This window comes from Fringilla coelebs (genome assembly GCF_963513975.1).
Source record: "Fringilla coelebs genome assembly, chromosome: 25".
Lineage (NCBI taxonomy): Eukaryota > Metazoa > Chordata > Aves > Passeriformes > Fringillidae > Fringilla > Fringilla coelebs.
Genome location: NC_140051.1, coordinates 4,308,254 through 4,325,123, shown reverse-complemented (window position 1 = coordinate 4,325,123; position 16,870 = coordinate 4,308,254). Strand labels below are relative to the sequence as shown.

At 52.2% G+C, this 16,870-nt stretch overlaps 1 protein-coding gene across 2 annotated transcripts in view; it reads left to right on the top strand.

The window, feature by feature from the left end:
- The first annotated feature begins 3,063 nt into the window (after nucleotides 1–3,063).
- The window catches only part of JAM3 (junctional adhesion molecule 3), a 132,959-nt gene continuing 119,152 nt past the window's right edge, over nucleotides 3,064–16,870 (top strand). For both annotated transcript variants that reach the window (XR_014616742.1, XM_084221487.1), the window contains exon 1: nucleotides 3,064–3,135. Coding sequence is in view for 1 of the 2 variants with exons in the window: in XM_084221487.1 (XP_084077613.1) it covers nucleotides 3,084–3,135 (52 nt within the window). In the remaining variant the exon portion in view is untranslated. The remainder of the gene's footprint in view (nucleotides 3,136–16,870) is intronic.

The window sequence follows — 16,870 nt, the reverse complement described above, 5'->3', positions numbered from 1 at the left end:
ATTTATAGAATTTTAAAATTGACAATGGATTGGAAGATGAAATTGTTATTTTTTTAATTACACTGTTTAAACTAACAGTTTATTAATTTTTTCTTTTTTAGAAAAAAACCCGAAACAATTATTATTTACATAAAATGCCTGGAAAACTCCATTACAAAAATGTAAATATCAAAAAGCTTAAAAGGACTTTAAAAAAACAGAGTAACACTCCTCAGAGGCGATGGCAGCTGAAAAGGCAGGACCTGGCTGCAGTGAAACCACGGGGGCAGCACAAAGAGAAGAGCTGGCACTGGTTGTATCAGCCTGAGACGAGCAATTGGCACATCCCTCTGGTGCAGGATGGATATCTGGGATGATGCCCGAGGTTTCACACCCTGGTGTTATCCTGAAGGTGATATCTGCTCCGCCAGTTGACTCCAAACCCGGCCTCTGCCTGCATTGATTATTCAAACACACTCTCAGGGCATGCCCAGGCTCAGCTCCAGCAGCCTGGGGAGGGGAATCAAGGCTTAGGAGAGCTCCTCAGAGCAGATCCAGCTCCCCCTCGAGTGGCCCAGATGGCCTGGGGGAGCCAACACACCTTGGCACAGTCCTCCTGGGGCTGTCCCAGCATGGCTCATCCCAGTCAGAGCAGCACAGAAGGGTTTGGGTAGGAAGGGACCTCCAAAGTCATCCAGTTCCACCCCCAGCCACAGGCAGGGACACCTTCCACCAGACCAGCTTGCTCCAAGCACCATCCAAACTGAAATAATTTTCTTTTTTTTCCTCCTATCTAGCTAGAGACCTCCCATCCTTCTTTGTCTCTTCTGTCTCATCTCCTCTCTGCCCTGATCAAGCTGCTGCTGGAAGCTAAAGAGGATCCTGACACTTCAGTGATTGCACTTTATCGCTGATTATATTCGCTGTCATCACATTTTACTTCTCCTGTCAGAGCGGCCCAAATGGGCTGCATTAAAATGATTCTCAACTCGACAGGGACCCAGCCCAAAGATTGCCAGAGTCAGGTTTTAAACCATACAGCCTTATTAGGTGATTCCTTCCCCTTCATCCTCAGGGAAATGTCCCATCTGGCCATTAGAATTGATGAGACTCCCTGTATTAATTTCACCGGGCTCAGATCAGCCCTTTAAATCTACCCATTAGCATCTCGAGTTAGATCTGCTACGTTATCAGGTTAAATACATTTTTACATCCCTTAACTCCTGCCAGCTCTGCTGAGCTGGTTTACAGAGCAGAGGAGAGCTCTGCCTTTCATTCCAGCTGCTTGATCTTCAACAGCTTCTTAATTACATCCTCATCAGACTCTGCTGGCAGTGACGCAAGAGCCAGCACTAACACAGAGCTCGCTCTATTCGGGGCCACTGTCCCACGCTGATCGTTTCTGTTGCTGCTAATCAAAGAAAAAGATCCTGGGGCACTTTTGAGGACCACACAGCAGCTCGGGATGCTCTCTGTGCAAAGCTATTTTTCAGGGCAGAATCACTAAATCGAACATTTGGCTGTGTCAGAAAGGATTTGGTCCAGCACGGGGGTTGGGGGAAGGTGTCCCTGCCCATGGGGGTTGGAACTGAATAATCTTTAAGATCCCTCCCAACCCAAACCATTCTGTGATTCTGTGACTCAGGAAGTTCCTCAAGAGCAGCATTCTCTGCTCAGCTGCTTGTTTATGTTTCTTGCTTACTTTAAGTTGTTGAAAGTTTATAGTGAAATTCACAGACCAATGAGAGCTGGCTTTTCAGGGCAAATTCTCAGATAAATCTCTTTTTAGGGGTTCTTGTTAAATACAAGGGGGAAACACTTCAGAACAAAACTTGGATGGGTTTTCTAACCACAATGCTGCTAATATCCTGGCTCAAAAACATTAAACTCCTCCTGGTGCCTTACTCAGGGTGAGTTCCCTTCTCTCCACAGAGCTTAACCAGAGGTTGGGACTGGCCCCTCTCTGCACCACGGGTGGGACCACCCCTCCTCACACCCGCGGGATCCCACTGCCAGGATCACCCCCTCTCCCCACCCGCGGGATCCCACTGCCAGGATCACCCCCTCTTCCCACCCGCGGGGTTCCACTGCCAGGACCACCCCTCTTCCCACCTGCGGGGGGTTCCACTGCCAGGACCACCCCTCTTCACACCTGCGGGATCCCACTGCCAGGATCACCCCCTCTTCTTCCCACCCGCGGGGTTCCACTGACGGGACCATCTCCTCTCTCCTTTCACGGGGTCCCACTGCCGAGACCATCCCCTCTCCCCATCCACTGGGTCCCGCTGCCAGAATCTCCCTCTCTCTCGACCTGCCGGGGATCCCACGGGCAGGACCGGCCCCTCTCCCCTCCCGTCACGGTCCCACTGCCAGGATCTCCCTCTCTTCCCACCCACGGCGGTCCCAAAAGTGGGATCACTCTTTCTCCCCGCCGGCTGGGGGTTCCACTAACGGGACCGACCCTTCTCCCCACTCGCCGAGGGTCTCACTACCGGGATCTCCATCTCTCTCCTCGGGCGGGGGTCACACGGGGAGGACCGGCCCCTTTTCTCACCGTCCGGACATCCCAGTGCCGGGACCATTCCCTCTCGCTACACACGGGCATTTCACGGCCGGGACCATCCCCTCTCCACACCGGCGGGGGTCCCAGTGCCGGACCATCCCCTCTCCCCATTCACGGGGGTCCCAGTGCCGGACAATCCCCTCTACCCATTCACGGGGGTTCCCTTGCCGGGACCATTCCCTCTCCCCACCCATGAGCATCCCACTGCCGGGATCATCCCCTTTCTCCATTCACGGGGGTCCCACTGCCGGGATCATCCCCTCTCCCCATCCATGAGCATCCCCCTGCCGGGACCATCCTCTCTCCCCATTCACCATCCCCCTGCCGGGACAATCCCCTCTTCCCCGCGGCGGGCCCGGGCCGCGCCCTGCCCGTGGGTGCGGTGCGTGCCCCCTCCCCTCCCGTGCCGAGCCGTGCCGTGCCGGGCCCGCCCCCCGGCCGGTGCCCCCGCGGAGCCGGGACCGGGCTGGCGGCACCCCCGCCCCCGGGCCGGCGCCGCCCGGGCAGTGCGCAGGCTCGGCTCGGCTCCGCACACCCCATCATGGCGCTGCGGCGGCCGGAGCTGCTCCGGCTCCTGCTCCTGCCCCTGCTCGGTGAGTACCGGCCGGCAGCGCCCGCACCGCCCCGCACCGCCCGCCGCCCGCCCCGCCACCCGCGGACCGCGAGGCGCTGCTCCCGTCCGGATCCCGGAGCCGGGGAGGGAGGAGAGATGCGGTGTCCCTGTCCCGATCCTAGAGTCAGGGAGGGAGGAGGGATGCGGTGTCCCTGTCCCGATCCCCGAGTCAGGAAGGGAGGAGGGATGCGTTGCTCCCGTCCGGATCCCAGAGTCAGGGAAGGAGGAGGGATGCAGTGTCCCTGTCCCCATCCCGGAGAGAAAGAAGGAGGAGGGATGCGCCGCCCCGGTTGTGATCCCAGGGAAAGGGGGAGATGCGCTGGCCGGTCGGGATCCCGGGGCAGGGAGGGAGGAGGGATGCGCTGCCCCCGTCCCCATCCTGGAGTGAAAGAAGGAGGGATGCTGCCGCGGTTTCGATCCCAGGGAAAGAGGGAGATGCGCTGCCCCCGTCACCATCCGGGGCAAGGGCAAGGATGCGCTGCCCCTGCCAGTGCCCTTGCCCCTGCCCCTGCCCGTGTTCCTGCCCCTGCTCCTGTCCCCTCTCCTGCTCCTGTCCGTGCTCCTGCCCCTGCCCCTGCTTCTGCTCCTGCTTCTGCCCCTGCCCCTGCTCCTGCCCCTGCCCCTGCCCCTGCCCCTGCCCCTGCCCCTGCCCCTGCCCTTGCCCCTACCCGTGTTCCTGCTCCTGCTCCTGTCCCCACTCCTGCCCCTGCCCGTGTTCCTGCTCCTGCCCCTGCCTGGCCCCGGGAAGGGAGGGCAGGGGAGGGATGCACTGGCCCGAGCGCGGGGGATGCGGGGACAGCGTGGGAGCCGCCGGGATGGGGACGGGCCAGCACTCGGGTCCAGGGCCGGCCGGCAGCAAGGACCCGCCGGATGCTGCAGGGAGCGTGGGACACGCACAGGACAGGGGGAAACATCCCAAAACCCAGCTCAGCAAGGAGCGGGTCCAGGGCTGAGGGTGCCAGGAATGTGCAGGCTCGGCAGGCAGGCAGGGCGGACACTAGTGCCTATTCAAGACCAGGCACAGGCGCCTATTGTTCGGGGGGCCCCGCATGAATGTTTGCAGTTTTAATTGCAAAAACATTTGCTAATTCCGCTCAGGAATGAATTTGGGCTCATTTGTTGTCTGGCTATTAATAGCTGGGGGGATGAGGAGGGGGACAGCAGCCGGTGGGCTCGTGTTGTCCTCCCCCCCTCTGCCCAGATGGCAGGAGGAGAAGATGGGGTGGAGTGGGGTTAGGCTGACAACCAGCCTACAGCTGAGTACCAAAATACACGGGGCTGAGCGTGTACACACTCACCAGTCACTGTTTTGGGTCAACATTCAAGGGAGTGAAAGGAAATATTTCAAACAGTTTATCTAAGGACAAAAAACACTCCTCCAGTGACTCCAGAGAACTCACAGAGTCGCTTTGGGTCTGGAATAAAGTGAGATTTGGGCACTATTTACCCAATCAGTCCGTGGAGGGGTGTGAAGATGACTCTGACACTCATCCCCAACAAGCAGAGGGTTGTCACGCGCTCCAGGCTCTGGTGTTCACTTGCTTGGCTGTGGTTTGGAGCAGAAACAGCTTCAGCAGGAGAAATCAGGAGTGCCTGATCCCAGAGCATCACACGGTCTGCCCAGTGCTAGCTCTGGATTCAGCTGCTCCCTTTGAATGGGAAAAACCACAGATTTAACACGACTTTCTCTGGCAGAGGGGCAGCAGGGTAGAAAGATGCCCCATTTCCTTCTTGTGTTGGGTGAGCAGAGCCCAAGTGTCCTGTTGAATCTGGCCTAAAAGATAGGAGGAATGGAAACAAACTCCAGATATTTCTGTGCTTCTTCAGACAGACAGTAGTTGCTAAAAGCAGCCAAACCCCAGTGGTTTCACACCTCTGCCTGAGAGCATTCACCTGGTGAGTGAACCCAGCGGTGCCAGGCTTTGCTTTCCATTAAATTCAAAGTCAGAGTGCCTCATCCTGTGTTGCTTTCCAGTAATGTTTGAATGTGGGGTCATAAGCTCAAAAGATTGGGCAGAGTGAGGTTGAGAATAAAAAGGTTTCTTCCATCATGCTTGACTTGAGGTGCTGGGGGCACCCCACTAAAATAGGGTTATGCTGCCAGCAGTACATAAAATTAGACATGCACTGAAGCCTGCAGGGCTGGTGCTGGATAGTGGGATGGGAGTGTGACTGGAAGGAAGTGTTTGTGCCAGCTGATTACTTGGGGGAGAAAAAAGAAAAAGGCATGAAAAGAAGGAGACAAAGCTCCCAAGATGCTGAGATCCCAAGTCTCACCTGCTCTAGACTCTGAGGTGCTGCTTTGACTCCCGAGGGCTGAGAGCTGGGCTTGCCTCCTGCTGTGTGTTGCTGCCAGAACAACCCCTGTTCTTGCTCGTGGCCTTAAAACATTGCCATGGAAGGGGAGCCAGTGAAGCATGGAGCGTTCAGAGCATTCCCAGCTCTAGGCACTGAGAGCCTCTAAAGGTTCTGCACATCAGGGAAATGCCATGGCCACGATTAAAGCAGCAGAAGCTCTCGGCGGTGCTGATGGAGAGCGGGGCTCACGGCTGACAGCAGTTCTACCTCCAGCTCTCTCTCCTTGCCAGCTTCCCCGTGGAAACAAATATTTGGATTTTGGAGGATTTCACGGGCTGGGCTGAGGGCAGAGCTGTGGAGACCCTCCCAAAACTCTCGAGTATTTCCTGTTGAAAATAGAACATGCTGTTAGCTTGTAGTCCTTGATGGGGAGATAATGGGCAAGTCCCAGGCACATTTCAGTTTTAAAGCTCATTATATTCAAATCTCCTTTTGATTTAATTCTGAGGGCTTGGTAATAGGTTGGATTTCGCAAAAGGCTTTTTAAAATCTATGGAGTAGAAGTTCTCATTTCCTTCTTTTTTTTTTTTTTTTTTTAATATATGAAGTCCATCTGTCCCAGCCACCAACAACTGTTCTGAGTCAGCTGTCAGTGCCAAAATCCACTCGGAGGAAATGTTGTTAGCTCCCTTGCAGTGATGATGAGTTGCTTGTTGGTATTTTCTGATGGGAAGTATTTGTAGTATCTCTTTCTTTTCAACAGGCAGTAAAAAACCGGGACAAACGGCTTTGAGAGCCCTGCCAAAATCAGATGCTTAATAACATCTTCCAAAAAATTCCTAGGAAGGGCTTGGTGTTCCTTTTTGGGTAAGCAGGGTCTGGCATGGCCACCACAGAGTGGTTGGATGCACATCTCCTTTACAGCTGTTGACAAAGAACGTGACACCAGCACATTCCCTCTTGCCCTGAATGCTTCTGAGAATTTCTTGGTTGCTGAAACACGAGGAGATCCAAAGAGTAAAATGTGTTTGCTTTAGTCTGTGGACTGAGATGTTGCTCTGCTTTGTGAGCTTGGGTTCTTCCAGTGTTTATTTTCTCTGTACAAGTTGAATTCTGGGTCTCTTGGCCTGCTGCTGTTGTCTTTCAATTATCCGTCCACACACGGAGGATTTGCACCAGGGACGCGCTTGGAGTTGCCAAAAAATCACCTAAACAAGTAAATAAAGCAGAATGAGCTGCTGCATTTAGCTCCACCAACAAGGACAAAAGCTGTGGGTGGCCTCCTGCCAGTTTGCCCCTAACTTTAGCCATGCCCAAAGGGCACAGCAATGATCAGCCCCCACTCGCTCCCGCTCCCCTTGCAGCTCTCTTGGATTATTAGTTAAGTTTCTCTTGCAAATTGGGCTGGCTGCTGGCTCTTCCTCTGCCATCAGTGTTTGTGTGTGGAAGCAGCACTGGCCTCCCAGTTGTATATTTAGAGCTAATGCTTCACAGTTGATTGCATCAAGCCCTGATGATCCGGAGAAGGTTCGTGAACTCCTTAGGGAGCCAGCCTGGAGTGGTGGGAGGGAGTTAGCGAAGGCAAAGATTTCCACAGGCCAGCAGCATCCCGAGTCCTCAAGAGTCCTTGTCTGCACAACAAGAGCTTGTGTTGCCAACATGCCCCTCAACGAGGTAAAACCACTGCTCTGTGCAAAAAAAGAGCCGGTGGCCAGCTTGGAAACTGCTGTTTGTGCGAAAGGAGATGAGTTCCAGATATAAAATTAATTAGGATAATTACATTCTCAATCTGGCTTCTCTATCGACGGGAATTTGAGCTGCAGCGTCTCCCCCTGATTGATAAGGGCTGGTTGCCTTCCCTCAGGGCCCCCAGGGAGTATCATGTTTTTGTGAGGCAGGATCAAACCCCAGCTAAGCACTAAACATCGCTCCTGGGAGGTGGAGGAGTCAGGGCGTGTGCAACAAGCCCCAGTCCCTGGCTGAGTCAGGCACGGCCTCAGAACCAGCTAATGGCTTTAATTGCACTAATGAATGTTCTGGACACGGCCTGAAATTCCCCCCAAAGGGCCTGGATTGCTGCTTGGGTGCAGTTCTGGCAATAGCTGTGCTTGGGGCAGAGGAAATACCTGCTGGGTCACAGAGCTCCAGCTCCCTGCTGGAAACCAGAGGTTTCACTTTGCAGAAGAATAAATAATAGCATAAAAACTGGACCTTTTTACCTTTTTTTTTTTTTTTTTTTTGGCTGGAAAGCTCAGGTCTTTGTTTGCTTGTGACCCTTCAGAGCACCAACAGGAATAACCTGAGGGGAGAGGTGTGGTTTGGAGAGTTTCAATTTTTTTTTTTTTTTGTGGGGACTTAGCCAAATAAATCTGTGGGGAACAGGACAGCGAGGAGTTCATGGAGTCCATTCCTTGGGTTTCACCAAAATCAGTCTGGGATACAGGACAGTGAGGAGTTCATGGAGTCCATTCCTTGGGTTCCACCAAAATAAATCTGGGATACAGGACAGTGAGGAATTCATGGAGTCCATTCTTAGGGTTCACCAAAATAAATCTGGGGAACAGGACAGTGAGGAATTCATGGAGTCCATTCCTTGGGGTTCACCACAATAAATCTGGGGAACAGGACAGTGAGGAGTTCATGGAGTCCATTCCTTGAATTACACCAAAATCAATCTGGAGAACAGGACAGTGAGGAGTTCATGGAGTCCATTCTTAGGGTTCACCAAAATCAATCTGGGATACAGGACAGTGAGGAGTTCATGGAGTCCATTCTTGGGGTTCACCAGAACACTGGTGTCAGGGTTTATCAACTCCTCACAAGCTCCTGCTTCCCATTTCAGGGGTCAGGCAGCCTCTTTGGGGAATAAACACTGAGGGAGGTGTATTTTAAAGGTGTTTTCTGCTCAGGGACAGCCAGCTGAGGTCCTGCTGTCACTTTGGTGGCCTTGCTGCCTCTCTGAGGAAGCTTTGTGTGACTCCTGGGCAGGACTTCAGCTGTCCAGCACAGGGAGGGCAGCACCAGGACAGCTGCAAATGGAGCTGGAGTCGTGTTCTTCAGAGCAACATCCTCAAAAAAAACCCCAAAACAATATGTAAAAAGTGAGTTTTGGAGGGGGAAGCTCCTCTGCAGTTCCCCAGTGTCTTGTCAAAGGTGCTTCTCTGCTGTGTTGGGAATTGCTTTAGGTGCATGTTCCAAACCAGAGAACAGGCAGAGAAAAGAGCAGCAGAGGCAGGAGCAAAATTTATAAATGGGAGTTGGCCAAAAAAGAGCCCCAAAACAAAAACAAATAAACAAACAAACAAACCCCAAACCAAACAACTGAAAAAAAACTGAAAAAAAACCTGAAAAAACAAAAACATCCCCAAAAAACCCCCTACCCCACCCCCCAAAAAACCAAACCAAACCAAAAAACCAAAAAAAACCCCAAAAAATCCCCAAAACAACAAGTATTTTGGAAATTTCTCCAGGTGCTGAGAGCACAGTTGGGTTGGGTTCTCATGAACTCGCCTGTAAAATGCTGTCAGATGAGAGTCCAGTCAGCTCTGGGCTGGCACTGGCTAATCAAAGAGAAACTAAGGCACATACATGTTGTAACCTGACAGCCCACAGGTACTTCAGATAAGCTCGAAAAATTAATGGGAATTGTTCTGTCATGCAAGAATTGCTTGTCAGTATAAATAATCCCAGGTATTGGGCTCTGTGGTGCTCCACATGGGCTGGAGCACAGGGCTTAAGACTCAGTTACAAGGGGAAATGAAGGTTTTTCAGAGCACCAATAGATGAAATTAAATTGTGTTCAGATAATGCTTAAGGTTTTCTTTTATTTATTTATTTTTTTTTTTAAGTCATAAATCCTAGGGATTTCAGAGTTAAAGCCAGAACATGCTGGAACCCACTCCCTTCAATGTACCTGATTATTCCAACACAAATGTGAGATCAGCAGGTTTTTTAAGAGTCCTCTTAATTCGTTTGGGCACAGCTGGCTCATTTGAAGACACTGAGCTTTAAAACTGCAGCATGCCAGGGACTTACTCTGTCTTTGGCACGAGGCTAAAAGGCAGCAGTGGACAATGTTCAGCAGTATTTCAAGATTTTTAATCACACTATTAAAAATATATTTCGTTGGCCTAGGTAAGATTTTCTGCTGAGCTGGAGAAATCCACTGAAATCTAAGGGGATTTTGTTCCTATTACTAGGCTGGGTTTCTAATGCCCGTGACCTCCTCTGAAAATCCCTGCCTTAATAAACTTTGGGCAATTTCTTATATAAGTGGCCAGTATTTGACAGAGAGGATGTAAATCAGGACGCTCTTAAGCTCTGTTTTGAAGGGTGGGAGTGAAATACTTCTAAAATTTCAGGTGTGCTGAAAGCACTTGACTTCCCTGCTCTCTCCCATTGGCACATCTAATTAAGTTGCCATTTTTGCTGCTCTTGCCCAGTAAATCTCAAGATGTTCAGCCATGAGGTGCTGAAGGAGCCCATGAAAATCCCACATATCCAAAGGCAGTCAGGAGTTGTGTTTCATTGGAATAAGGCTGGCAAGCAAGGTCATGGAGGAGAGCTCTTTTTTACCTTTTAACAGAGAAGCAGAGCTCTGCACAGCAGTCCTGCTTTTTATTCCCAGTGGAAAGGTTCCTGCCACTTTTCATCCCTCCAGGGTGGCTGCGTGTTCTCTCAGACCTGGAGTGGAGGTGGCTGCACAGCAGAGAACTTAATGATTTTGTCTGTAAATGGCCAAGATCTTTCAGCCCCAAAATCACCCGTGGAGACAGCATTTATTGTTTTGCCAGGATGTTATCCTTGGAAAACAGAGGTTTGATGGATGCTGCTGCTGGTACCTGCCTTACAGAACAGCTTCTGTTCACAGCTGTTTGCTGAGGGCTGACCAAAAAAAAAAAAAAAGAGAAAGAAAAATCAAAAACTCACTGGGAGCTCCCCAAAAGATTAATTCATGGTTCTATCAGGCTGCCATAAAGATGAGGAGCGTTCCTGGGAGTATGGGATGATAACTGGCTGTGTGAATCGTGGTGCTGCAAAGAGTCCTTGTGTCCACAGCAGCTTTTCCCACGTACCCCAGGGCCCATTAAGGAGATTGCTGCCTGCTAATGGACTTCCTCCTGAGGCTCTGGCTGCTGACACTCTCCTGAATGATTTCCTGCAGCTCACACGGCAGGGAAGGTGTTGCAAAGTCCTGCAGCTCTTGCTGCTTCTGTGAAAAAGCTTTTATCCCCTCAAAGGGAACTTATCAACAGCTATTTTTAATACACACTTAAATCTTTGCTTTAATCTTTTTCTTCCTTATTGATCTTCAGCAAAAACCTGGCAGATAAATATTTCTTTATGCCCACCACGTTGTTTGGAGCTGGTTATTTTTAGAGCCTGGAAAACATCCGCTCTGTGCTAGGGAGGTCCTGGGCATCTTGGAAAGGGAAGTCCCAGCTCTGTGCTCTGGAAGTCTGGTCTGGCCCAGCCTGTGGGAGCCCTTGGGAGAGGTTGTTGAGGTGTTTAGGTACCAGCAGAGTGGAAGGAGTAAGGCACCCACCCCTGTCTCGGGAGTCTCTGTGGTCAGGATGACCCTGAGATGTGTCAGAGGGTCTCTGTTCTCAGTTTGGCAGTGGAAGAAGGAGTCAGGATTCTTCAGCTCTGGTTTTCAAGGCTGTTTATTTTCTCATATCTAGTACATTCTTTCTCTGACCTTCTGAGGTCCGTTCAGCAGGTCAGTCCATGGGACACTGGGTGGTGTTATCTTTTTATACTAAAAACTATGTCTACTTTATTTACAATAATTTTCCAATACCTATCACCTATGTTAGACAGTGAGCTTCTACTCTAAACCAATCCAAAAGTGCCACCATCACCCAGAAGATGGAGGCCAGGTAGAAGGAGAAAGAAGGACAGGACATGTCTGAATTCCTCCATCTTGGCCTCTGAACCCCATTCTAAAACCCCCAAAATTCTACTTCTCACCCTGTGCCAAACTAACTATCATTCTACTTAAAATTCTGTGGCTTGAAAATCCTCATATAAGGTTGGTAATTTTTTCCATGGGTCAAAATCAAAGGCACAGGGGTCTTGGGCTCTGTGCCAAGGTCTCTGAGCCCCTGGCAGGGGCTCGAGCCAGAGGGATGTCCTGGGTTCTGAGACCCCTGTTAGTGTCTGTGGGGAGACATGAGCCATGAACAGGTTGGTTTCACCCACCTTGCTGATCTAGAGGCTCCCACACAGCGCAGGAGGTGCTGCTTTCCCTCCCTCTTTGCTGTTAGCTGCTCTGCTGAGGTTGCAGGTGGTGGATGTGGATGGGGCTGCTCTGATTTCCCGGTGAGGCGATGCCTGATCTCCTTCAGAGATGATGGAGTTGCCTTTGAACTGGCAGAGTGCCTCGTAATCGCCTACTGAGCCTCGTGGGCTCTCTCTCAAGCAGAGCTGGCAGTTTGAGTTGGTAAACATCCTTCTGGAGCTGGTGTTTTCCCTTCATTTTGGCCAGTTTTCAGCATCCCATAAATCTCAGGGCAGCATGGAGCTCTGCCTGCTGGAGCTGCCTGCCGTGTGCTGGAGGGGAGCTCGCACCAGGTACCAACCCCTCCCTGCTGCCATCAGAAATGCTCTGCTGGGCCTGGCCAGCACACAGCTGTCCTCTCCCACACAGCAGGGCCAGAGGAGCCCTTTGAAGTCCGTGCTGGGGCTGGCAGCAGCTCCCGAGGCACCCGGTACCCCCCTCTGCCACGGCCAACTGCTCCTCCAAGCCAGCAGCTGAGCTGCCACCGGGGCTGATGGTCCTGCAGGGCTGGGGCTGTGCCAGGGGCACAGGGCTGGTACTGTCACACTGTCTGAAAAATCCCTTCACCAGGATTTCTCTCCTGGGAAGCTCCAGCTTCTCCCTGTTTCGCTCCTCTGGAATGTGATTTGGAGAATTGTTTACCCAGCATGTGAATTGTTTTTAATTCATGTCCAATCACAGCCAGCTGTGTCGGACTCTCTGAGTCCGTCCTGAGTTTTTATTACCATTCTTGTCTGGCCTTCTGATGTCTCCTTTCTCTTTCCTTAGTATCATTTTAGTATATAATTTTCTTTTAATATAACATAAAATTATAATATACTGAATATAATATAAAAATATAATATAATGAATATAATATAATAGATATAATGAATAGAATAGAACAGAACTGAACAGAATAGAATAGAATAGAATAGAATAGAATAGAATAGAATAGAATAGAATAATAAATCAACCTTCTAAGAACTTGGAGTCAGATTCTCATCTCTCTCCTCGTCCTGGGGACCCTCACAACACCACAACAATTAACAATCACAGTTGGTGTCCCCGGGTGAGTGACACCCCAACAGAGGGGACTCCAGATTCCAGTTTATTCCTGAGCATGGGAGGATTTGGGGGTTTTGGGGGCTCTTTGCCCCTGTCCCAAGGCGTGCTCATTGCCCACCAGCATCCTGCTGCTGCTGCACAATAGGGATTGTTCTCCCTGCCTGGGCAGGCTCCCGCTGCTCTGCTGCAGGCTCCTTGATCCTCCTCTTTCTGCAAATATTTGGAACAGATCCTTTTTGGCTGTTTTGACAGTTTGACTCAGCTATTAAATGACAAAAGCGAGCTGGAGCCAGGTTCACCGTGGTTACAAGCAGCTCTACAAAGAGGGGAGCTGAGGGTCAAATGCAGACACGGGGCTGTGTGGGAGAGGTCCTGGCCTCGAGGCTTGGTCCTGGAGCAGGGTTGGATGCAGCAGCTCTGCCTGCAGCATGCAAGGGCATCCCTAACCTTTGCTGGCTGTGACACTGCGCAGTCCCGAGGAGAGCGTGGTTTTGCAGTGACAAATATGCCATCGTTCTGGCTGCTTCCCTGTTCCCCAAGAGCTGTTCAATTCCTGGCTCGTCCTCGGTCACTTCTGAGGCACACATGCTGTAAGTCTCACATCTGTCACTCAGCTCCATGTCCTGGACATGAGGCAAAGACTCTCTTGGCTATCAAGGCTTCTCTCTTTCCTCCCTCCTGAGTTTCCTCATGGTATCTGTGCCCCTCATTGAAAAGCAGTAGCTCCTTCAAAGGAAGCAGGGAAGCCCATTTGCAGAATTTACAGCTGCTTCCCCAGGCTAGAGTGTCCTGCTCTTTAAGAGCAAGTTTTTAAGCGTGTTCTTAAGTGGGAAGATAAGTGGTGTTGGGATCCTTTCATCTTCTGGCTCAGAGCAGGCTGGAGATTACTGAGAAGGGGATGACAGCAAGGAAGATGCATAGGCACCTTTGGATTTAATTCCTACTTTGCAAGGCAGTCTTTAAAGCACATCTTGGGTGGGAACAGAGGCTGGTAAAATAAAGCTGGGCCTTCCCTTCTCAGCATATGTCTCTGAGGCAGATCCTCCGTGTGTGCCAGCAGACTGAGCCGGGTTCTCCATCTCTGAGCCCTCCTTCTGCTGCTGACATTCGAGGGACTTGGCTGGGGCTGTCTCTAGACACTGTTTCGGCTGGTGATTTCATTTGCACATTTCTCTCTCCTGTTTTTTTTTTTTTTAGCAGTCCCTTTGCACATTTGGGCTGTGCTTTAAACAGCGCGGCGCTCGCAGCCCCGCACGTGATGGGCTGAGCTGCATTCCTGTGCCAGGGGCTGCGAGACAGCACCCTCAGCCCAGCGTGGGGGCAGGCTCCAGAGCCCTCCCAACAGACCCTGCATTCAGCTCCAGAATTCCTGCCTTAGCCCCTCGGCTGCTGGCTGCAACAGGTGGCAAGCACATGCCTGTGGGGGTCTGTGCTGGGGGTGGTCTTCAGGGTCAGCTGTGTCACAGAATCACAGAATCGTGAGGTTGGAAGAGACCTCTGAGATCATCGAGTCCAGCCTGTGCCCCAACACCTCAACTAGACTGTAGCACCAAGGGCCATGTCCAGGCTTTTTATAAACACATCCAGAAATGGTAATTCTGCCACCTCCCTGGGAAGAGCATTCCAGTACTTTATTATTCTTTCTGTGAAAAATTTCTTCCTCATATCCAGCCTGTCCCTTCTCTGCCGTAGCTGGAGGCTGTGTCCTCTGGTTCTGTCCGTGCTGCCCTGTGGAAGAGACCAACCCCACCTGTCTGCAGCCTCCCTTCAGGAGTATGCAGCCCACATTCCTGCTGCATCCCCCTGCCTCACCTTCTGGCCCAGCTGGCCCTGGGCCACCCAGCCCAGAGGTTGCTGGCCACGTCCACGTGCTGCTTGTGGAGAACAAACCACTGGAAAGTGGGGTGTCTGTGTGCTGAGCCTGCCCCAGCCTGCTGCCTGCTGCTCCGAGGGAGCGGGGAAGGCAGCTGGGGCAGAGGGTGTCAGATGCTCCCCAGCGCTCGGGGCACACACACGCTGTGTCCCACACCCTGTGCAGCTCCAGAGGCTGCTCCACAGCAGGACATTGCACAGGCTCTGCTGGGAGCACTGGGGCTGGCGAGCTCCCGGCCATGCCAGACCTAGAACAGAGGTAAAAGTGGAGCTGTTTGAGCCAGGGAGTTCCTTGGCAGGGCTTTGGCACAGTTTGCAGGCGAGCAGGATCCAGAGGAGGCGGTTCCTCCTGCCCTGGGAAGCCCAGATCCAGGTGCTGCTGTTGATTTTCCTGTTGTGTTTTCAGGCACTTCTGCTCCCAGCTCTCTGCGTGGTGCCAAGCGTCTCACAGACGAGTCTACAAACCTTCCCACAGCAAGCCCCACATCCCTGCCCCTCAGGCTCTCTCTGGGGAGCTGCTGCAGCTGGGCAGGGCTGGCTCTGCCACCCTGGACCTGCATGCCAGCCCCAAGTGTGAGCAGCGGCTGCAGCTCCCTCTGGGATCAGCCCCCAGTGCCTCTGCACCTCGCTGTTACTCAGCACTTTTCCCTGACAGGGAATTAAGTAGGATTTCTAGGTCATTGTGGGGCTGTCAGGAGGAATCGTCTCCTGTAGACCTCATTATCAAGGCTCTTTCTGCAATGCCAGACTTCAGAACAATTGCAGCCTGCTTCCCTAAACACTGACTAATGAGACAGAGCTGTTAGCAGCAGTTTGCTAAATAAAGGCTGTTTCTGCCTGAGACAGAATAAAGCCAGACGGGATTTTCTTAGCTGTCTCTCACACAGGAGGTATTTCAAAGGACCCTGATTAAAATAATGAGGTAGATGCTGCTCTCGTGGTGGCTGCGTGGGGTCAGTGCTCGATGCCAGCACCAGGTGCTTCCCCGCAGCAGGGACTTTAACTTGTGCTCAAGCAACCTGAAATTCTCTCCTTGCTTTCAGGGTATCCTGAGCCTCTCCCTGAGCTCCTGTGCCTTTGTCCTGAGCTGGGTGCTGAGGACCCAGCCTCCCTGCCTTTCCTTGGGTGTCACAGGGAGATGTTCTGTGATCCCCAGCTTGCAGCCAGGCTGGCCCAGCATTCACACACGTGGCTTTGGGAAGACAGCTGAGCAGAAGAGACAAGTGTGACAAGTGTGACAAGTGTGTGGCAGCTTTTGAGAGGAGCTGGGGGGCTGCAGCCTGCCCAGAGGAGACAGGTGAGATCTCAGCTTGTATCTGGGCTGAGCAGAAGGGCAGGGTACAGCCAGGTGACTTCTGTTGATGTGCCTGTAATGAGATTTTTCATCCTCCCTCTCTTGCTGTTGTCAGAAGGGCCTGGATTAAAGATAAAGTCTGGAGCATGATGGGATGAGTCCTTGCCTCTGGCTGGAGCAGGCACAGGAGGGCTGGGGAGTTTTCCCTGGCCAGTTTTGTTTGAAGAGGTGCTTTGATGTGGCAGTGGGAGTCCATGGAAGGTACATGGTGTCTAGACAGGTTTTTCTTACTCTCTGTTGTTATCTCTGAAGCAGCAGGAATGGTGCCAAGCAGGCTGAATGGCTCCAGAGGCAGAGCTGTTTCTAGAAAGATGGAAGATGGTTCTTCAGGAGAATCCAGGACTGCTCTTGCCAGACCCTGGCTGAACCTCTTGCAGGTGGAACCTGGATCCCTTAATTGCAGGTAGATGCTCCTAAGAGTGAGCAGGAGAGGTCCAGGAGGTGGCCAGTGTGTCTCCAGTGAGCTGGCAGGGCAGAGAGGTGCAGGAGAGCTCTATGAGCAGTGCTGTGGCTGGCAGGTTGGGGATCCAGGGTGATCCAGTCAATTCTGGCAGCAGCAGAGTGCTGAGAGAAGGCTCCCTTGGTCTGGCTAGCTGGAGGGAGGCAGGACTTGCCCAGCAGAGCTGGCCTGGGTGCCCAGTGGCTGCTGCAGTGGTGGTCTGTGCCGTGGAAGGCAGGCTGGGTCTGGAGAGACCTGTGGCTGGCTGGCAGGCGCTGCTCTCAGCGCTGTCTCTGATATGCCATCTCCCCAGGCTCTTTGGGAGGGGAAGTGGAGACTGCATTCAAATGCCTATTGTCTGTCCTTCAGCTGGGAGCAGAGCCAGGAGAGAGAGAGGTGCTGGCAGCATCTGATCCAGGGGCAGA